Genomic DNA, 21,534 nt, shown 5'->3' with positions numbered 1-21,534 from the left:
CAGTTAAAAACAAACTGCAGTTATCTTTTTTTCTTCTTTGTTCTACTTTTTAATCAGGGAGTTCAGGTGTGCATATTTCCAAGGCACGGGTTGAAATTGTTAATAGCGAAAGTACTGCATTCGAAGGGAGGCCACATTTTCAGTCCAAATAGAATGGGGTCTACTGGTCAAGGCAAGGCGAACAGGCGTTTACACAGACATTCCCAGATAGTGGTTGTCGAAAAAGGAATTTTGCTATCTCATCAATCGTCTATTTACGGGCGTCTCAAAGCACTAATAGAGTCAGAATAGAGTAAATATACTTACTACTGGCCATACATGAAAAGAAGAAAAGCCCGGCGTAGCTTTTGGCTTCGTGATGTCCCCTTCCCGGCTCTTGAAATCTCCACGCCTAAGTCCTGCTACCGTTATTGTTATTATTTCTTTCCGAGTCGGCGGTGTGTCCTTGTCCATCCCGAATGCTCTCTGCTGCTTCAATAGATGAAACCCTGTTCCCATGCCCATTACCATCCTCGGCGCTCTCCGCCGCCGTCGAGCCGGACTCGGCCATGCTGTGGGGGTCCGGGTGCTCCTGACTGTTCTGGTATTCGGTATTCGAAGACACGTGCGAGTCCGGCCGTTCTTTTCCTTCCTGTTGTTGCTGTCCTCCCACCTCATCCAGCGGGCTCCTCTCCAACGGATCGACCCCAGGAGACCCCCACAGCTCAAAGACCTCGACCCGCTGCTCGGGACTAGTCGGCGCCGGCGCCACGGACGGCACCGGCGTCGTCTTGGCGGCCTGCACCTTAGTCGCCTTCAGGTGCTGCGCATCGTTCTTGTCGTCCCCCAGCTCGACGGGCGGGGCGATGTCCCCTGGGCCCTCGGGCTGGACAGGTACCGCGCGCCGGACGGGCGCCGAGGGCGCAAACCGGTCCCACATGCCGCGCGGCGTGTGCGGCGTCTCGCCGTCCTGCTGCGTGTAGGGCCCCGCGACGGCGGCGGGGCCAAAGTACTCGTACACGAGTCCCGTGCGGTGTGGTCCCGCCCGCGAGGGGCCGCTGATATCCGACATGACATCGGTGGCCCCCGCGCCGCCGGCAGGCCCGAGCCCGGCTTGCGGGCCCCCCTGGTCGACGCTGTGATAGCCGTGCTGCGAGGGGTAGGGCGTGTTGCGGCGGGAGGCGGCGGCGGCACGTCGATGGCGCAGACAGAACCAGGTGACGATGCCGATGATGACGGCGGCACCGAGGGCGACGCCGACGCCGATGCCTGCCTTGGCGCCCTGGCTGAGGCCGCCGCCGGTGTAGGTGATCTCGGTGCCGGGGGGCGACGTGGCCTGCCCGGCGCAGGCTTGGGTGCTGCCGGATAATACGCAAGTCTGGCCGTTGAAGCAGCAGTTCCCGCCCATGCTTGCGGGGCAGGAGAACTGGTTCCTCGACGGGCACCCATTGGCGGTAGGCACGAACCCGGTCGGCGGCGCCGTGATGGCGACGCCGCACGAGCCGCCAGTCAAGCAAGGGTTCCCGAAACCGCAGCAACCTCCTCCGAGCGACGGGGCGCACTGGAACTCGCTAACCGCGCACTTCCGAGGCGTGCACCCAAAGCTCTCTTTCGTCGTCTCACTATAAGATTGGGTGACGATCGGTGCCGTGTTCTTGCCGGAAACGAGCCCCACGGTCACGTCGAAAGTCGCTGTCTCGGTCATGTTGATCAGGATATAGCCCTCGTCGCATTCGTCGCACTTGTTCCCGATCGAACAGCATTGCACCGTCCAGTTTTTGCCAAAGAAGCAATACCGGTCGTTCGAGCAGCACGAATCCGCCCCAAGCTCCCCCAACTCTCCGCAGGTGTGGCTCTTCGTGGGGTCGCTACAATCTACCTGCCCGCCGCCAGCCTGTCGGCCTCCGAGCCGGTAGAGCGCTTGGCCCTCGGCGTAGTATCGCGGCGTGAACCCGGGCTCGCCGCCCACGAAAATGGCTGGTGACGCAGGAACGGCCACGTCCCCGTCGCCAAGATTCTCGCATGTCACCGGCGATAAAAGAAGGAGATAAAGCAGCGCGAGTTGGCGCTTGAACAGCGACGTCATGGTCATGAAGCAGGCATAAGACGAGCGGTCTTACAACGCAGCGAGGCTCTCGCGCATAAGCGCAATCGGCTGGAGTAAATTAAATGGCGACTTCTAGTTTAAGCGGATTGCAATATGCTCAAAAACTATCGTCGCGGGAGTCTGCGGTTTACATGAGCGCAAGACTGGAGTGCTAATTGACACGAATGAAGCCTCGAGTCCGAAGAAAGCAAAGAGAATGACGATTAGGTGGTTTCCCAGTGCTACGGTATCGCCACGTCGGAACGGCTATCGAGGAAACGAAAATGTTTGCGGCGCCAGAAATAGCATCCGGAGAAAGCGCATCAGCGGATGTAGGGGTTCGGGTGAAGTTGCAGGCGGACGGGGTACCCAGGTATGCATCGTTACACTGTATGGTCGAATTGGAGAGGGGAATGCTGGGAGATCGCCGCCCAGATACCCCAGATGCATACCAATTCGCAGTGGGAGATGCTGTTGGTGGTCAGCCACATATTGGGGGAGCCTCGTGTGAATGGCTAGAATGGGAATAGAGCCGGACTTGAGCGGTGCCAGGTCGGCGCATGTCAGACCAGACTGGACAGGCTGGCTTTCCAGTGTAGGACAGCGAGGTCTAACCCGTGATTGACTGCCAAACCAGATAGGCATAGTCAGCGTCCTGTTTAGTCAACAGTCAGAAATCTGCCAAGGCGTGATACGATGTCAGGGAATATCTGACATTTGGACCAAGACGCAAATGGCCGGTCTGCTGCTCTAGGTTATGATATAAAGGGCTTCACAGCTTCAACTCTTCTCTCACCAAGCTGCCTGAACATCGATTTGTCTTACGCATGCTGTCCATACGTGGAATTTTCCGCTTGGAGATACGGCTTAGAGCAGTATGCCACCCCTTTCCTCCCAACTCGGGACAGCACGTGTAAGATAGATCTGACATTCTGTGCTCTAGTAACACGGCCCTTGTCTAAAACATCGTATATTGTTGGTGCTGACTTCCAGATAGGTGAATCTGCGGTGTACAGCCATCGCATTCACTTTCTCAGGCAGCAGGAGAGGCAGCAGCGAAAGCAGCCTCGTCATTCCACCACTCTCGGAACTGCAGCAGCCGCTCGGTCCGCTGTTTGGCAAGCTCCTTTCCCGTATCGGTCTTCATCATGCCCTGTATCCTGACAAGCTTGTCCTCAAAATGCTGGATGCTATCATCCATGGATCTATCGGGCTTGGTTCCGCCAAAGGTGAAGCACCTGCCGATGCCGACGGCACCGATGGCGTCGATGCGATCGGCATCTTGGACCACAGCCAACTCTGGATGAGTCTTGATGAGATCCTGGACGCGGGCAGGATCCTTGATCTCGCTTGAGTAACTGACCCCGAGACAGATTGCCTGGACCTTCTGGGCGAGCTGCTCGTCAGCACCCAGCGAGAGAAGAAGCTTATGGACGAGTGACGAAGCATCTTCCCCTGGCTTGAGGTACTTTTTGTCGCCGACATCATGGAGCAGAGCGCTTAGGACTATGACTTGGAGGTCCAGTGTCTCCTTATTACTTGCATGGGCATAGATGTACTGGGATACTCCAAGGACCCGTTGGATATGATGAAAGTCATGACTCCCATCGTAATTGGACATGTACTCCTTGACAAAGGTAGTGACGGAGGCCACAAGTTCCCCGTCAGGTCCAGACTGCATGGCCGACATGATTGCCTGTTTTCCAAGACGAGCTGCCGCATCTTTGTTAGCATGCGAGATTGCCGCTGAAGAATATAGCAATGCAACCATAGCAAGGGAACGCTGGATGATGCAGCTCAAGGACTGCTTCTCCTGGGAACCTGATAGGTTGCTTCGGCCGTTGTGGGCTAGAGTCCACAGCTGACAGCATTTGACTTACCATACAGAGGAGGCCGCAAAATGAGACCTTCTGGCCGAGGGAAAAAGCGAGGTTCGTATGCTCTAGACTTTGGCAGCGGCGGCAGTCACCTGTGGCACCGTACGATCTTGGTCCGGGCGACTGACGAATCCAGAGTACAAATCGCGGAGGATTTGTTTGCCAAGCGAGAGGGCTGCTGTAAGCCTATCGCCTATGCAGAAGCCTATGCGAGGGGACAGACAAGGATGCACACAACTCGGTGTCGTGTCCGCCCGCCCCAAATTAGGCTTACTTTTTCGGGACCCGGTCAACGTGACATCTGGGAAAGACTAGGGAGGACTGCATCCAGCATCCTCTAAGCACACTGAGCTTGCAAAACTTTGGTGTTCCCACACCATCTTTCGTGCCGTGGTTTGGCTGTAATGCCTGTAAGCTTCAGCACTTTTCCCCTCAAAAGTGGCACAGGAACGCCCCTCTCCGTGGCGTGCAAATCGGCGTGTGATTCGATTCACATACCCGCCGGAGCTAAGGCCATGGAATACTGCATGATGCATGCACCAGAGCGACTGACTAGATCTCACCTCTCTTAGCTTTCTTTGAGAAGAGATGACTGACCGAAATCAGCTCCGGGACGACAGGAAGGCTCGGCTAGCCACCATGAGAAGTGCAATTGGGGTGGCACAGATAGGCCAAGGAAGAGTTGACCGCATATCCGTCAGGAGCGGCCTGGTTTCTGGCCCACTGGAGGGTAGCAGTGTCAACAGAGGAATACTGCAGTAACTGGCGAATTCTTGCCAGACTTCTAGAATACCCAGCAGTCGGTATCTTCTCACAACTCCAGTCTGTCTAGGCCCATCAGTGATCACCCATCATCACAAACGAAACATTTTGCTAGAACTACCTATTAATAACATCAGGTTCCATAACGACAGCGACTTACTGAAAATGTGTGATGAACCCAAGAGACCTGTCTTAGCTTTGTTGTACTGTATCCATATCAGCTGCAACGTTTCTGAGCGGAACCGGGCTCGCCCATTATCACCTCATGGTATTGAACTGTACTCTCTCGGCATGCCTGGTCTTGATAGTAGCCCAGGATAGCAGGATAGTAGGACTCGAATCCGACTCGTCCGATCCCGTTTCTTCACCTCGATCACCCACCACGTGGATTGGACGGCGTACCTATTCCCTTTTTCTTTTTTCTTTCATCGCATGATGGCATGCATGAATACTACCGAAGAATTCGATATGCACCTCGCGCATGAGCGACCAGGGGATGCCCTTAGACCAGTTCGTTCTTCTGTCGAATGGCAGCGCAGAAGCCCTCGATCCTCGCAGTCGACAGACAGCAATCGGGCGGGACGGGTCCCAGCTAAGAAGAAGTGCGACGACAGATTGCAGACCTCCCAGCGCACACTGTACTTATTTTTTCATCTATTACGCATCCAATGCAGCCACAGAATCGCTGTCGCCGGCCGTCATTGGCCCAGCTGCCAAGTGATGCTTAACGCGGCGTGTGATGGGCAGCAGACGAGGTGTTGGTATTGGCTGCCGACTGTGCCTCATTGGCCAATGACAGGCCGAAATGTAGCGCCCAATCGCCCCCATTGGGCCTAGCCGGAAGATGATCCCCCCCAGGACCCCAAGACCTTTCCCCTCTCTTCCGTTTGCTTTGTGATCGCTTTCGAGGTCCCCATCCATGTCTCTCTTAATAGCATCTCATGTGCTTAAGCGCCCACCATGCAGTGCGGCAAGACTTGCGTTGATGCACTGACTGACTGAACGCCTCTCTAGAGCGGGAAACCTGTATTCAGGTGATATTGTTTTTCACAATGACGGCATCTGATTGACCAAACAGAGGCCCCGAACCTCCATCTGCTTATCCACCCCTCGAGGCTAGCCATAGTGCCCGGAGGGATTACCGGGCCCGGCAGCTAGTAGTATGGCTGGAGGGGAGATCGAGCACAACGTCCATGTTCCCTGTGTACGGTAGCAAGGTAGCATGTGTAGCCTGTGGTCAGGCCCGGCCCAGCAAATGGGCCATCTAGGCCTCAGTTGACGGCCTCAGCCATATAAACCAACTGCTTTCCCGCCCCCTTCCCTCCTCCTTTCTCTCTTCGTTCTTTGGCAAGCATTCAATCTTCAAAAACTAGTTTTTCGTTTTTCTCCCTTTTCCCCTTGTTCTTTGTTTGTTGTTGATAGAGCTGTGCTCTAAGTCTAATACCCGTCGTCTAATTACAGAAAAAACACACGATAGTTGCTGGTCTACTATCCTATACACCACCCCCCAATTACACCACCACCGCATACCCCCCTAATAAAACAGAAAACTAGTTTTTACTTGCTCAACCAAAGCTCCCTTTTTGACGGAAAATCTCAAAAACGACAATATTGCAATAGCAGCTTTTAATAATTTTCAGAATGGCGACTGTTCAACTTTCATTCTCGCTTCGCGTCTCCTCGGGCGTCAAGTCCGTCCATTTGCTTGGCTCTTGGGACAACTACGTCGGCCAGCTCCCGCTCTCCAAGGATAAGACATCCTCCAAGTCCGGTTCGTGGAAGGGCACATTCCGCTTCCAGGGCAACCTCGAGGCCGGCCAACGCTACTGGTACTACTACATCATCGACGGCTACCACGTGTCGCACAACCCCAGTGAGAAGTCCACCGTTGAGCCCACCACCGGCCGAGAGCTCAACATCCTCGACGTCCCCAAGGACAAGTCCCACAAGTCTTCTTCTTCTTCTTCCTCCAAGTCCCACAGCTCCAGCTCCAGCTCCAGCAAGAGCTCCTCGAGGCACTCGTCGTCTTCGTCCTCTTCCAAGGACTCCAAGCACCGATCGTCCAAGCGCGGCTCCTTGACCGTAGACATCCCCAAGGGCAGACCTCTCTCCACCTCGCAGATCAAGGCACCCAAGCCCATCACGCCCCATGCCACCCGGCACATCTTGGACGTCGACTACTGCGACGAGGACATCGAGGAGCTGACCGCCCGCTTCGGCAGCGCCGACATCGACGAGGACGTCATCACCGACTTCTCCAGCTCTCCCGTCTCGTCCAACGGCTCCAGTCTGTCGTACCGCTCCGACAGCTCCTCGCCCAACTCGTCGCTCTCTGGCTACAGCACCCCAAGCTCCGACTGCAGCAACTGCACCTGCGAGCGCTACGGCATCACTCGCAAGGGCGACCGTGTCAAGATTGACTGCGGGGGTGCCCGATGTGGCTTCAGCGACGACGACAGCGCCTGCTCCAGCAGCGGCGACGAGGAGGAGTACGTCTCGCGCAGCTCCCGCCGAAACGGCATCGTCGTGCGGTCGTGAAGCACTGCCCCGTGACCTGTGGAGGATTAATGAAGAACTTTGCCCCAAGCAACCAAATCGCCGACAGGCCGAAGATATGAGGAAAAAAGGTCGTCCATTCTTTAACGAGTTTGATTGCACGCTGTCCCTCTCGCGGACAGAAGCGTCGCTCGTCCTGTTGTTCCATTGCATCAGCGCGGCGGGCGAGTCGAGCCGGTCTTGGCTCGCCTCTCTGCGCGCCTACACCCATTTGGGTCGATGCTGCGGCCCCACGACTGCTTCCTGCGTGCCGATGTGTATGGTTTACTTGCCAACCATCGTGCACTGCGCAGTTGTGCGATTGTCTATCTTGTTACGACAATGATCCCAGAGCAGCGAGATTTGTCCCACCGCCAGCAAATCTCGGCCCATGCTCCAGCATAGCAGCACGCCGTCTCCGGACGGCTACTGTGTAATCTGGCAATACCGGTGGCCTCGGGTTGGCCTATGGAAAAGCCCGAGCCAGCCACCCATGCGAATGAGGATTCAGGCAAGCCCGAACAGCTTGCCTGCCCCATGATAGGGTATAGATGACTATTGAATCTATTCCTACCTCACCTGAACCATTCTTGTTAGCTTGCAAATGTGAATACTTAATGTACAAATACGTGATGCCGTTTGTAGTGTGTTCGTATATAACCTCTTCTTCTCTGGCGTATAGGAGGTGCTAGCTGGAAGGCTGCATCAAGTTGTTTGCACAGATGTCAGTGACTGCCGTCGAAATACCTATTATTCGCTTCTTCGGGTGGTGCTACCGGGCGACATCTAAAAATAAGCAGTCGAGACCACTGAAGGTACATCCACCTAAGAATGGTACAGTAGCGACTGCCGCCTATAGGTGGATGATATGATCTCCTATCATGCAACGTGGGAAAATACGCTTATAATAGGCTCGGTTCAGTAAACATGCTAGGTGGGGCTCGTTTCAGGGTATCAAATGGCGGGGTAAAACAGAATGGGGACCCTATTCTCTGGACCAGACAAGAAAGTGGAAAGTGGGAGGACCCTACTTATAGATTCGACGATGGAGACGGGCTTCAAGGGTTGCGTGTCTTTCAACTCCCGTCGTCTCCCAGCATTGCAGACCCATCTTCCATCAAACCTCAACCCCCCCGTCAACGTAACCATAAAAGTTCACACCTCCCACCACCAAACATCCCGGCGCTCATCATCATCATGGCCGAAGACTTTCCCATCATTGACTCGCACATCCACTTATACCCGGAGAGCGAGATTCCCACTTTATCATGGGCTACTCCTGAGAACCCCCTGGCGAAGCAGCACTCGGTGGAGGACTACAAGAAGGCCACCGCCACGTCCCCCGCGCCCGTCAAGGGCTTCATCTTCCTCGAGACGGACCGCAAGCACGACCTCGAGGCCGGCACCAAGGACGGCAGCGGCTGGGAGTACCCGCTGATGGAGGTCTCGTGGCTGAAGCGCATCGCGCTGGGCGAGCCCAAGGCGGGCGAGGGCCACGCCGCCGCGGACGCCGGCCTGTGCTCGGCGTACATCCCCTGGGCGCCCGTCCCGAGCGGGGCCGCGGCCATGGAGAAGTACCTGGCCAAGGCCGAGGAGGCGGCGGGCGACAGCTGGAGCAAGGTCCGCGGATTCCGCTATCTCCTGCAGGACAAGCCGGACGGCACCGCGCTGGGCGACGGCTTCATCGAGAGCCTCAGGCTCCTCGGCCGCAAGGGGTACGTCTTCGACGTCGGCGTCAACCAGCACGACCGCGGCCGGATCCAGCTCGAGGAGACGGTGGAGATGATTGACAAGGCACATGACGGTGTACCGGACGAGGAGAAGGTCGTTTTCATCTTGAGTAAGTGCATTCGTCTGTTCAAAAGGGTATGGCTTTGATGTGGCCTGTGGCTGACAATCGATTATCTGTAGATCACTTGTGCAAACCGGATCTCACGGTCATCAACATCCACACGGACACGTCCTTCATCGCCTGGCGGACGGCCATGTTCACCCTCAGCAAGTGCAGCTCGACCTATATGAAGCTCTCGGGCGCCTTCCCCGAGATGGACGACTCGCTCAAGAACCGGCCGTTCGAAGACATCTTCGAGGCCATCATGCCCTGGCTCAGCGTCGTCCTGGCGGCCTTTGGGCCCTCGCGCATCATGTTTGGCAGCGACTGGCCGGTATGCACCGTCGGCGTGGACGGCGCCTGGGAGAAAGTGGAGACAGATCGTGGACAGGCTGTGCTACATGGCGTCTCTGGGGGATGAGGACAAGGAAATGATCTGGAGCGGCACGGCACTGAAGGCTTACGGCATCCAGACGGAACAACGCAGCCAGTTTGAGTTCGTCTACTAGGATGTGGCTACTAGGCCAGATAGATACCACGGACACAGTAAACCTTAGATAATGCTATATATACCCGACGAGGCAAGTTAATTATGTATTGTGTATTGCTCAGACTTCCCATGATGATACTTGAGATGCCACATGTAGCATTGGCCCGGCGTCCCCCTTCCCAACCGACCCGTTCCATCACAACGAAAACTCTAAACGGTTTCCCGCAAAATCACGCGCGAAGAACCGGGTCGGGTACTCAGCCCCCTTGCTCCCCGAGCTCGTCCCGACAGGATCGGCCATCATGGGCGCATCGGTCCCGCCGCGCTGGTGGTGGGCCACGATGCGTTCCTGCAGCGCCTGGAGCGCCTCGGGGCTGCCGACCGCGAAGCACGGGTGCCGGCTCGACGACGCCGACGTCGTGTCCTCGGCGTGCTTGGCCGTCGAGATATGCACCTGCTGCTGGCCCGACGACGACGACGAAGCCCCGATATCGAACCAAGCCAGCGTCTCCGTCTGGGCCGCGGGCACGGCGCGCGGCGTCAGGCCCAGGGTCGTGCCGTAGAAGGTCTTGGCGTGCTCCAGGGTCCCTGGCGGGATGGTGAGGTTGATGTGGGCGATGCCCGTGATCAGGGGCGGCTTAGCGGAGGAGGAGGTGGAGGTGGAGGTGGAGGTGGAGGAGGAGGAGGTGGAGGAGGAGAAGATGGAGGGGGGTTCTGCGGCCATAGTTCTGGTTCTTCGACCTGATCGGTCCAGTAGAGTTGCAAAGAGTTGCAAGGTTTTAGTAATTTGTGACCTCTTGAAGATGGTACGATTGGATACGTGGTTGGAAGATTATCCTCTAAGTAAGTTGTAGGTATGGAACAATGAGATATATCTCAAGGATTTGTAATACTTTCCCTCGGCTCATCTCATACCCGTCCGTGTACACCTTGTAAGGAAAAGCGTTTCGTGAAACCCGCTGGGAAACCCTCCATCCCCGATGCGGGGTTCCCGGCTGTGGGCATTGGCCGGAGCTACGCCCGGTATGACTCAGCTACTTGCCTATAGCGGAGCGGCAGCTCGAAAGGTACAGGCCGCAGCTACAACCCAAATACTTACCTACGGTATGTAGTCAAAATTTTCTCTATATTAACCCAGAGTAAGAGGCCGGGAGCACTCGCAACATGGGCTATATAGAGGCTAAGACGGAATGCAGGCCAAACGTAGTGGGAGGTCGGGTTCTCAATGGTCAACCTTCCAATATCTCGACGAAGCTTGAGGAAACACTGGCAGGGCTCTCAGGGCTCTGCGCATATATCGCCCTCGGAGAGTGGTCCACCTCCGAAACAGCCTTTGAGTTCTAACACACACAAGAACGGTCTAAGTCTTCCTGGGAAAATGTATGGTATTTTAATATAACATGCTGGGTACGAAACAATACTATTAAGATATAAACAATCCGTTCCGGGTTTTCCTTGTCCTTATGTGCCCTGTACGCCATCAAAGCACAACGCTGTATCTATTTCCTTCCAGGAACCCATATATATATCTATCTCTCTTGTTAGGGTAGGGTGCTGAGTAACAGCCAAGTCTATTGCATATGGGTGGTGGAACACCCCCATTAGAATGCCGCAGCCGTGAACAGCTGTGTACGTATAAGCCAAGCCTTAGGACGTCGATGAGTTCTTTCCAAAACTGGGAAGCTTCGAGCCAGATTTGGGGGTCTCCTCCATGGAGCCAGTGTGCATGTGTTGGCTTCCCTTTCTGCCGGTACGCACATCTCGGCGCGAGGTACAGCAACAGCAAAGACCCGAATGGATGACGAACGAGATGAACGTGAAGCCTACGGCAATCCACGAGAAGGCCAGCATTTTGGTGCCGACCTCGGCTTGGATGTTCAAATCGGACTGCGACGTCAAGGCATACTTAAAGATCAGGGACATGGCGGTTCCAATGGCTGCTGCAACCGTGGCCAGAATGAAGGCAATGAAAGACAAAATGCCTACGGGCATACTCCACCACCTGGAATAGAGGACGATTGGGGCAATAAAGATCATCAAGAAGTCCAGGATAGTGCTAGCAAGGAAAAAGCCAAACATGATGTTCGAGGCAATGTGCAGGTAGTTGAGGATTTCGTTGACCTGGTTTGGCAGAGGAATGGATGCCCCGGCGAAGAGCTCATTTTTAAGGATCTCGACGGGGTTAAACCACCATAGATTGGTAGGGGTAGAACAGAAGGTAATTCCCCTATTTCACGAGTTAGCTGTGTAACAACACCCTCTTAAATGGTCACCGCAACAGGTATGGGCACTTACTCATCTTCGTAGCCCTCGCAGAAATTCCACAACCCGACTTGGTAGAAATCGTGCAGACCTAAGGTGCGGGCAATGGAGTTCATGAGGGTCAAGCTGGGCGCCGAATTAGGTATGATGTTGGCCAAATCCAGCTTGAAGAAGTAAATATCCCCCAGCACCTTGGTGCCTTTCGTATTTCCTATCTCGACCTAGGAGCACCAATCAGAAATCGTTCCCAACGTGGGTACCGCGCCAGAGGCTCTCTTACAAGGACAAGAAAGATGAAGGCGAGCAGGTAGCAGCCGCTCGAAATGAGGGCGACATTGCGACGAGTCTTTGTCAATCGTTTGATAATCGCAACGTTCTCGGGCGACATTCCCTCCTTCGTGGAGCCGTCAGCATTGGAGCCATTCGCACTGCGCCGTTTCCGGAAGCCGGGCAACGCCATGGCCTGTGGTGTGTGAACGAACGGTGTCGCCTTCCGATGGTGATTTGCTTTGACCGAAGACTCGTGGGAACCGGAAAGACAATATGGTTCTCGTGAAACGAGAACAGATAGAAAAAAGGAGAGATCTGGATTATCGAAATGATTGACCGGTAGCTTAATTGAGATAATCCAGACTACCGGGCAGCTTCTTGTTAGGATCGAGCTCTCCAACCCCCAGCCCAGCCCAGGGTTCTGCGCCAAAACAGCGAGCAAGGGTTCGTGACGTAAGTAGCCGCCGAGATCAAACAGGCAAGTAGCCTGAAGTACCGATAGCTAGAAGGTTAAGCCTAGTTAGTTGGGACGAAACAGCCACCACTTCAGTCCAACTCCACCCGTCAGGTCGCTGTGGTTCTGGCTGTGGTAGTTGGTAGTAGCGGTAGGCGAGATAGCGCACCTCAGGGACTTGGACTGGCAGGGAGGCGGAGCAGGAGAAAGAAAAAAAAATTGGGCGTGCATTGCGTGGCCTGCCTGCCGATCCGGTCTAAACCGACCTAAACGCTGTCTGGCGGTAGACGATGCGGCCAAGCCAATGGATCAGTCAATGTTTACCTTGTGTTGATGTACGGCCTACGCCAACACGTAACCTCTGCTACCTGTAGGCGCCAGAAACAAAAAACTCGTTTCTGCTCCCTTAATGCCCTCTAAAAGGTTGCGTTGGCATGGTCGGCAGGAAAGTGCCGGGTCCTAGAAGGCAATAATGGCGTTAGAAGTCGCAGCCCCTGGCGCGGCAGAACCCCTGTCTTGTCCCTGGATCGAGGCTGTACCCGCGAACTATCGTATTGATTGATAAAATGGAAGTCAACATGAACCGCGACCAGATCCGCGCTGTCAGAAGACTGGAATACGAACCACCCAGATTCACTGACCCATTGGTTCCAGCAATGCACGTCTTGTTTCACCTCCCTTGTGGTCGGGTTCATTAGTCAGTTGCCTGCTCAAGCTGTCAGCCACTCGGTGGGAAAAAAAAGAGGCAGCACGTCCTTTGACGCTTTGCGCTCTGCTGTATGATCAACTTTACTTTTCTCACTAGTAGGGAGAAGAGCATGGCAGGTATTGTTGTTGTAGGTGTAGTTGGTAGGCCAATTGGCGCTATACAGCTGGCTCGGCAGCGGGTACGTCATGTCAATAGTGATCAAACCTGCCACCTGCCGGACCCGCGGGCTTTCCCTAGCAAATCCCTGTTTGACCCCCTTGATTCCATGCCCCCAACGCGCCGCCTCGAACAGAAGAAGAACACCGAGCAAGTGAGAACAGGTCTTGCTTGCTTGCTGTATCCTGCACCGTAGATCGCTGTGGGCCGGCATTTGCACTCGCCCAGCTATCCTTGGACAAGGACGCGCCTCCCTGCATTCGAGCTGAGAGATAGACTTTGTGGTTTCCTTGCCCTTTTGCGGGCCTGAGAACCGTACGACCGAGACGACCCTACCCAGCAACGGGGAAGCCGCCGATTCACTCCAGCCGATCTGCCATCTTCTCTGCACTTTGTACCTTCAGGTCCCTTTTCCAGGAGCACGGATCGCCAAGGGTCCATCGACTAGACCAGACCAGACCAGACCAGAGCGGACCAGCCATCATCATCATTATCGCCATGAGATATTCTGCCGGTCCAACTGTCGCTTTTTACTACTTGCTCCCTGATCATCCCCCGAGGAATTGCATCTTTTCTTGAAGGCCATTCTGCCTTCACTCGTTCGTTTTCCTTATATCCAGTCCACTTCAGCGAGGAAGGAGCGGAGACTCCCGTCGTTGACCAAAATCCAATACTTTTTGGACAGTATGGTGCGTCGCTTGGGCGGCCTGCTGCTGCTAGCAGTTGCAGGCGTCTCGGGTCAGACAGGAATCGAGTCTATCGACGACTCGAGAACAACACAAACCATCGACATTACCACGACCCAGCTTGTAACACCAACGGGTACTTATCTCTCCCTCGGAACGCAAAGGTCCCAGGGCACTTCCTTAGGATCTATCCCAATCAGTGGCTCGACGTCCGTGGCCTCAAACATCACCCAGGTCAGGCAATCGACGGAGACTGATACTAGAACCTATCTCACTGGCGACGCAACCTCCACCATCCCGAGCAACCACTCGACGTCGGCCACTTCGTCTGTCCTCCCTACTTTTACTAACACACGACCTTGCAACAACTGGCCGGAATTTTGCAGCCGCAGGTACAGCAACATTACCGAAGTGTCTTGCCATAACTCTCCTTTCATCACCAAGAAGAACCTTGCTGCCAACCAACAATACGACGTGACCGCGCAACTGGACGATGGTGTCCGTTTCCTCCAGGCCCAAATCCAGTGGCCAGCTAACGGCACGAAGCCGCATTTCTGTCATACCAGCTGTGACATTCTGGATGCCGGTCCCATGACAGACTGGCTGGGTCAAGTCAAGGACTGGGTTGTAAAGCACCCGTACGATGTCATCACTATTCTTCTCGGCAACGGCAACTAGTATGTATCCCATCCCATCCCATCCCACCGCATCCGTAATCATTTGCTTCACTGGCGCTAATACATTATAGTTCTGTACCATCGATGTACGTACCTTCCATTGAGGAGAGTGGGCTGTTACCATTCATTTACACCCCGCCTTTGGTGCCCATGTTGCTCAATGACTGGCCAACTCTGGGCGAAATGGTCTTGAGCGGAAAACGAGTTGTCATGTTCATGGACTACATGGCCAACCAGACCGAGTATCCGTGGTTGTTGGACGAGTTTTCCCAGATGTGGGAGACTCCTTTCGACCCGGTTGATCAAAAGTTCCCCTGCGTCGTGCAGCGGCCCCCGGATCTGTCGGAGCCGGACACCAAGAACCGTATGTCTTTAATGAACCACAACCTCAATATCGAGATCACTCTCCTCGGCAACCAGCTTCTAGTCCCTGCACGGACAGAGCTCAACGTTACCAACAATGTGACGGGTTTCGGGAGTGTTGGAGAGGCCGCACAAGGATGCAAGAACCAATGGGGGAAAGCACCGAACTTCCTGAATGTCGACTACTATAACGTGGGGGGTTTTGACGGATCCGTATTCGCGGCCGCAGCCAAGTTCAACAACGTTACTTACGATAGGTCATGCTGTGGCGGTAAGGCGAACGCTGCACCGGGACTGTACGCGGCATTGGATGGTACCCTTTTCTGGGTTGTGGGCCTGGCGGTTGGGTACCAAGTCCTGTCCGGCTTGCTGGTATAAACTTCATCCTGAATTGAAAGCAGCCGATATCATAACGTCAAGATGTCGGGGGTATGTCTATGGGCATATTGCCCTGCACCTGTCACTTTTGCTAATTCTGTCATTATATATTAGAGTAGGCAAGCAAAAACTAATTATTCATAGCACGAATAGAGCTATCCATCTTAAGACTTAGGTATGCGCTGGCAGGCGTATTTGCTTCTATTATCCGCGTCACCTGTCCGGAGACCGGGAGGTTCGGTCTCGATGTCTTCCAATTGAGTTGCCCAGTGCCTATCAATGCCATATCCGTTTCGCATTGAGGAACAATGCTGTTTCTCGGTTTACATAAGCATAGATCTCACGATGGGGGGTATATTTGGACCCAATGAATACTGTGGTAGCTGTATGGGTATGGGGGGCGCTTGACTTGCCTCCAGGATTCTCCAGGTCACGTGCTTGGACCACCCAATCTAGATTAGCGCCAAACCCGGTCGACTCAAAAGGCGATCAGGTACCGAGGTACCCAGATTTCGGAGAAAGCCAGTCAGCCAGTTGACAAATCCATTCAAGGCGCCCAGCCAGCGGCAGCCTACCAGAGACCTTTTTCTTACCCTTCTTTGATCCACCATCCAGCATCCGTTCTCCGTCCACCCTTTGACCACCTCTTTCGTCTCGCAGTCTTCATTCAGGTCATAAGCCGCCTCGGGTCGCCTCTTTTTCCCCTCTTACTTGCGCATCTTTCTCTTCCCCCAACACCCTCCCCCCAACCTCTTTGTGGTTTGATCTCCGATAATCGCTTTTGACCAGATAATCATCTTCATTTGCAAATAGAAATCCGTCAACCGGTTATTTTCGCCCTCGCTCGTCCTTTTCGCACACGTCCTGTAGTCTCGTCAACTAGGCTACTGCTGGGTCATTGGCAATGATCGCTGGGTGACCTCGCAATCATCTACATCTCTCCAGTGTAGGGTCGGAAGGGAAAGCAGGTCGTGGGCTAACCGATAGTCGAGGCAGTTGGTACTTTAGAGTGTGTTGCATGGGTTCGGGAGGAAGATCTTCACTGCCACTTCACCAGAGTTGAATTCGGTGGTCAAGTCTGCCTTTGGCTTTGTACATCACGCTTCGCGTTTTCCATTCTTCCTTATTCTCTAGGGGCTGGTCTGTCGCAGTTCCTACTGGTCTCTCAATTACAATCAAGAAAATTGATTTCTGTCCATATTGACAGTTGGTCCCTGAAAAGCAAAGCAAAGAACAAATCGACGTGGGAAATCTAGAGTCGAAAGGAAAAATCATATCTCACTAAAGAAGCCAGGAAACAGAAACAGCACGATTCATCACGCTTCACCATCTAGCAAATTCGCAGCTGCCAGTGCAACCAACCAATTTACGACTTGCTCTCGCGCTTACTACTACTCTCGGTCGCCATTGTCCTGCGACATCGCACAACAACCCACCTGACATTAGACCTGTCTATAGAATTAAGCCCGCATCGACACAGAACGTACTGTGAGGTTTCGGCGACTTGAACAACACGCAGGCAACACCTACAACCAACATCTACATCTATCCCCGTACACCGATACAACAACCGAACACAATGAGTTCGTCCGTGTTCTACAAATTCAAGTCCCAGAAGGAGCCGTCCCGCGTCGAGTTTGACGGGACTGGTATCTCCGTCTGGGAACTCAAGCGTGATATCATCAAGCAGAGTGGCCTGGGCGACGGTACCGATTTCGACCTTTTCATCTACGCCGAAGATTATAGTGAGGAATACAGCGATGACACAACTATCATCCCCAGATCGACAACAGTTGTCGCCCGCCGGCAACCGGCCACGAAACCAGGCGCCGGACGCGCCGCCAGATACGTCACGGGCAAGATGCCTGTTAACGCCAGGAATTCGTCACGCCGAGAGCAACACACCAAGGCCGTCAAGCCGTCGACGGCTGGACTCGCGCAGATGAGCACGGCCTTGACCGAAGAAGAGAAGCTGGCAGCTATATTCCAGGTCCAGTCAGACCAGTGGCAGGCTCAGCAGGAAGAGATGGCACACCAAGCACCTGTGTACAAGCCCGGTGCTAAGAAACCCGCCAACGTCCCTGACCATGACCCTCCCAATGGTTATGTCTGTTTCCGATGCGGACGAAAGGGCCATTGGATCCAGGTGTGCCCGACGAATGACGATCCGGAGTTCGACAACAAGCCAAGGGTCAAGCGGACCACTGGTATCCCTCGATCGTTCTTGAAGACGGTTGATAAGTCTGCGCTCCAGCAGAACGAAGGCGAGGATGGTGTGAAACCACTCGCGGGTCTCATGGTCAATGCCGAGGGCGACTATGTTATTGCAGAGCCTGACAAGGCTTCATGGGAACAATTCCAGGCCAAGACCAAGACTTCGGCTGCGGCTCAGAAAGCCGCATCGGAGGAGGACAAGGAGTTGGAGGAAAAGGGACTGCTCTGCGCTGTCGACAAGAAGCTTTTCATAGACCCAATGAAAACCCCGTGTTGCGAGAAGACATATTGCAATGACTGCATCACTAATGCTCTCATTGAGAGTGACTTCGTCTGTCCTGCTTGCCAGACAGAGGGTGTCCTCATTGATGACCTGAAGACAAACGAGGAAGCTTCTAAGAAAATTCAGGAGTATTTAAAGGAGAAGGAACTAGCTGCTAAGACCAAGGAACGCTCCAAGAGTCCCACCACCGCGCAATCTCCCAAGCAAGCATCGCCAGTTCCGGATGATGGTACGGCGTCTGCCGATACTGCCGATAAGAAGGCCGAGACCACCGCAGCGAGTGCTGATACCACAGACAAGACGATGTCTCCCACACCAAGTACATCGCAAGTCAAGTCACCACCGACTGATGCATCAAACCCATCTGCTACTCCCAACCCGCCTGCCAACGGCGCATCGCAGGCGGAGCCTGTGCATCCTGCCCCCAAGAAGCGGCCAGCGGAGGAGCTTCTTGAAAACCCCAAGATACCTAAGGCGCCCAAGGCTATGCAAAAAGCCCAGCAAGCCCGGGAAATGCAGCAGAACATGATGGGAGGTATGATGCCGAACATGATGATGAACCCCATGATGGGCATGAACGGCATGAACGGCTTCCCCAACATGCCCATGGGTATGCCTATGGGCATGCCTATGATGCCGAACATGGGGATGAATATGATGAACCCTATGATGGGCATGAATGGCTTCAATCAGGGTGGATTTCCCAACATGAACGGTGCTTTCGGCAACTTTGGCGGAAACATGGGCATGGGAAACAACAACCACAATAACAACATGAACGGTTTCCAGCACCAACACCCGAACAGACCCAACTTCACACAGCCCAGCAATGACGAAGACGCCTACTTCCGGAAGCCCGTCAACCCCGGCCGCCATCAAAACAGGCAGCGGAGGAATCGGCCTAGCGACTACAGGGAGCTATGAGGCTCACCTACTTCATCGCCCTTTTGCCCTCTACGGTCTTGTAATATAGCACACACCATCTTCTCACGCTCGACACCTTGCGCACGAGGCACAGACGCATAAGGAAAGATACGACATGGCATTAGATTGGACCTGCGTTTTCCGATCGACCTCGGCGTTGCATTAGGGGGATCTTGGGAGGGAGGGCGGCGGACACAGATTTAGGCATCATGAAAACCAAACGGGCGGTCTGTCCACATACATACTTTGGACATTGATATTTGGCAGCATTCTATTTGAGGATATGAAGGGGGGAGACAAACAACAACACAGGTCCCATTATGGATGGACTGCATGAGGCGTTCCGGGCGTTTCGCGGACTCTACGAAAGGGGCATTTGATCGACACCAACCCAATTGGGGCTGTCGCAGTCAAGGGGATGCATATTTTTCCCTCTTCTCTCTGTATACAAAGGGGACCTGGAACAGTAGAAGTCCAGTCCTCGTTCTTGAGACGTACATAACGAATCAATCAAGACATGAAATTCTCTCCATCATACCTTAGTAATCAAAAAGTTAAGTGATTTGATCGTGTTCTATATTTCTGAATACTGTGAAATCGGCCGTCTACAACTACAAGGGAACGTTGAAAAGTCTAGAATTTCCCAAGGCTTTCATTTGGCTCCAGCGCTTCTAAATGGAGGTGTACGTAGACAGGCAGTAACAACGCCTATCCTGTTTCCAATAAAATTATTCGCATCGTGAACGTATCGTAGCAAGCATAATCAGTTGTCGCATATTTCTTTGTTTCTTTTTGTTCATTTGGTGTTTATCTGGTATTGGTATAGGTGGTTGGTTTATCCTTTCTTTCTCTTCCCTCTTCCCCTCTTCTACTACTCCGGCGGCACGTAGGGAGTGATCAGCATGTCGCTGAAGCGCTCGAGCTTCTCCTTGCCGCGGACCTCCTCGACGAGCAGGGGCATGCGGACGACGTTGAACTCGTCGTAGAGCTCCTCGATCTGGTCGAGGTACTTCTTCTGCATCTTGCGGCGGGCGTTGCACTGGTCGCAGGCGCTCGACTGCTTGGGGAAGAGCAGCTGGTTGACGACGATGCAGTGGGTGTCGATGCCGTAGGTGGCGAGCTCCTGGATCATGCGCTCCGTCTCGTACAGGGACAGGAACTCGGCGATGCAGACGCAGACGAAGGTCGTCAGGTTCTCGTCCTTGAACTGCGTGTTGACCTCGCTGATGGTGGCGCGCAGGCCCTCGAGCTTCTCCATCATCTCGCCCAGGTTCTGGCCGTTGGGCAGCGAGCCGTTGGACCCCAGGAACCCGTTCAGCAGCGGGCCGTACTGCGACGACAGCTGCGAGATCTTGGCCAGCGCCTTCTCGAGCACCGAGGGGAACTGCAGGAAGCGCAGCGTGTGGCCCGTCGGCGCTGTGTCGAAGATGATGGTCTCGTACGAGAGCGACTTAACCTGCTTCAGGACTTCGGCGAAGGACATGGCCTCATCGATACCGGGGATCTGCGATTTGGGTCTCAGAGTTAGTTCCATGCTTTTTTCTGGCTACGTCGTACAAGCCACCATGCACTGTATGTAATAACAACTTACCGCAAAGGCCAGCTCCTGCATCATGCCGCCCATGCCGCCGGCCAGGGGGTCGGCGTTGGACTCCTCGCCCTGCCCGGCCAGCAGGTCCTGGATGCTGCCGTTGGGGTCGATCTCCATGGCGCTGAGGTTGTCGAAGCCGTCGATGAGGCGGGCCTCCTTGCCGAACTTCTGGGAGAAGGCGTCGGACAGGTTGTGGGCGGGGTCGGTGGAGATGAGCAGGACGGAGCGGCGCACCTTGGCGAGCTGGATGGCCAGCGAGCACGACGTCGTCGTCTTGCCCACGCCGCCCTTGCCGCCGACGAAGATCCAGCGCAGCGACTTCTGGTCGAGGATCGACTGCAGCGTCGGCTCGAGGCCGTCGTCGGCCGAGACTACGGCGGTGGAGGCCATGGTGTTCTGGTTGTCGTCGTCGGGTGTGGGTTTTCGCTTATTATTCTGCTCTTTCTTCTATTTCGTATTGATGCTGGGTGTCGAGTGCGTGTGCGTGCCGTTGTCGCGAACGAGTAGTTTCTTCCATGCACCTAAGAAAGACTGACGTACAAGTGTTACGTGTAGGTAATTGGTGGACAGCAATGGAATATCTTGGACAACTCTAGTATCAAATTGATCTGAACCACATGCAAGGGTCCCTACGTAACCTAGTGCCCCTCCATTTCACTCAATCCAATGGCGGGGCAGCCTAGTACCTTAACCTAGTTCCGCCCATGATATCAGATACATTTGATGGTATGACCATATTCCAGCGGACAGTCCAGGCAAATATTCCGACCATAAAGTTCATGATGAACATAACAGTATCCAGGTATAGGGCGGTCAGTATTTGGTCCTTCGTAATGCCTAGAGTGGTAAGTATCCGGCCAGTGTATGTATGCTCTTTCATAAGGCTCGTGTTCTATTGATTCTCGAGATCCATTAGAGCTGTCAGTGTCTTACTGTATGTATACTTCCAGGTGATCTTGGTTCAATGTTCAGATATGGCCCAAATCGTCATGAGCATTTTTTACGGT

The 21,534-nt window shown here is 54.2% G+C and overlaps 9 protein-coding genes across 9 annotated transcripts; 4 read left to right on the top strand and 5 right to left on the bottom strand.

The window, feature by feature from the left end:
- Positions 1–391: 391 nt before the first annotated feature.
- On the bottom strand, positions 392–2,065 carry PG985_015504 (uncharacterized protein; the record flags this gene model as incomplete). Its single annotated transcript, XM_066835270.1, has 1 exon — positions 392–2,065. The coding sequence occupies one exon, from the start codon at positions 2,063–2,065 to the stop codon at positions 392–394; it is 1,674 nt and encodes a 557-aa protein (XP_066676473.1).
- Positions 2,066–3,098: 1,033 nt separating this feature from the next.
- Positions 3,099–3,755, bottom strand: PG985_015503 (hydrolase; the record flags this gene model as incomplete). Its single annotated transcript, XM_066835269.1, has 1 exon — positions 3,099–3,755. One exon carries the CDS (start codon positions 3,753–3,755, stop codon positions 3,099–3,101), a length of 657 nt encoding a protein of 218 aa, XP_066676472.1.
- Positions 3,756–6,345: 2,590 nt separating this feature from the next.
- PG985_015502 (uncharacterized protein) lies at positions 6,346–7,242 on the top strand (the record flags this gene model as incomplete). The annotated part of the gene is made up of 1 exon (XM_066835268.1): positions 6,346–7,242. The coding sequence occupies one exon, from the start codon at positions 6,346–6,348 to the stop codon at positions 7,240–7,242; it is 897 nt and encodes a 298-aa protein (XP_066676471.1).
- A 1,194-nt stretch (positions 7,243–8,436) lies between these two features.
- Positions 8,437–9,579, top strand: PG985_015501 (L-rhamnono-gamma-lactonase; the record flags this gene model as incomplete). The annotated part of the gene is made up of 3 exons (XM_066835267.1): positions 8,437–9,079; positions 9,151–9,404; positions 9,451–9,579. The coding sequence occupies 3 exons, from the start codon at positions 8,437–8,439 to the stop codon at positions 9,577–9,579; spliced, it is 1,026 nt and encodes a 341-aa protein (XP_066676470.1).
- Positions 9,580–9,756: 177 nt separating this feature from the next.
- Positions 9,757–10,284, bottom strand: PG985_015500 (uncharacterized protein; the record flags this gene model as incomplete). The annotated part of the gene is made up of 1 exon (XM_066835266.1): positions 9,757–10,284. The coding sequence occupies one exon, from the start codon at positions 10,282–10,284 to the stop codon at positions 9,757–9,759; it is 528 nt and encodes a 175-aa protein (XP_066676469.1).
- Positions 10,285–11,207: 923 nt separating this feature from the next.
- Positions 11,208–12,282, bottom strand: PG985_015499 (uncharacterized protein; the record flags this gene model as incomplete). The annotated part of the gene is made up of 3 exons (XM_066835265.1): positions 11,208–11,787; positions 11,856–12,043; positions 12,103–12,282. The coding sequence occupies 3 exons, from the start codon at positions 12,280–12,282 to the stop codon at positions 11,208–11,210; spliced, it is 948 nt and encodes a 315-aa protein (XP_066676468.1).
- Positions 12,283–14,097: 1,815 nt separating this feature from the next.
- Positions 14,098–15,515, top strand: PG985_015498 (uncharacterized protein; the record flags this gene model as incomplete). The annotated part of the gene is made up of 2 exons (XM_066835264.1): positions 14,098–14,774; positions 14,846–15,515. The coding sequence occupies 2 exons, from the start codon at positions 14,098–14,100 to the stop codon at positions 15,513–15,515; spliced, it is 1,347 nt and encodes a 448-aa protein (XP_066676467.1).
- Positions 15,516–17,094: 1,579 nt separating this feature from the next.
- On the top strand, positions 17,095–18,936 carry PG985_015497 (uncharacterized protein; the record flags this gene model as incomplete). Its single annotated transcript, XM_066835263.1, has 1 exon — positions 17,095–18,936. One exon carries the CDS (start codon positions 17,095–17,097, stop codon positions 18,934–18,936), a length of 1,842 nt encoding a protein of 613 aa, XP_066676466.1.
- An 871-nt stretch (positions 18,937–19,807) lies between these two features.
- PG985_015496 (ATPase GET3) lies at positions 19,808–20,917 on the bottom strand (the record flags this gene model as incomplete). Its single annotated transcript, XM_066835262.1, has 2 exons — positions 19,808–20,440; positions 20,528–20,917. The coding sequence occupies 2 exons, from the start codon at positions 20,915–20,917 to the stop codon at positions 19,808–19,810; spliced, it is 1,023 nt and encodes a 340-aa protein (XP_066676465.1).
- Positions 20,918–21,534: the final 617 nt, after the last annotated feature.

The sequence above is a fragment of the Apiospora marii genome, assembly GCF_038362585.1.
Source record: "Apiospora marii strain CBS 49790 chromosome Unknown utg000013l_segment0_segment0, whole genome shotgun sequence".
In the NCBI taxonomy this organism is placed as follows: domain Eukaryota; kingdom Fungi; phylum Ascomycota; class Sordariomycetes; order Amphisphaeriales; family Apiosporaceae; genus Apiospora; species Apiospora marii.
Note: the sequence above shows the minus strand (reverse complement) of the source record. Positions and strands in the feature narration are given on the sequence as shown.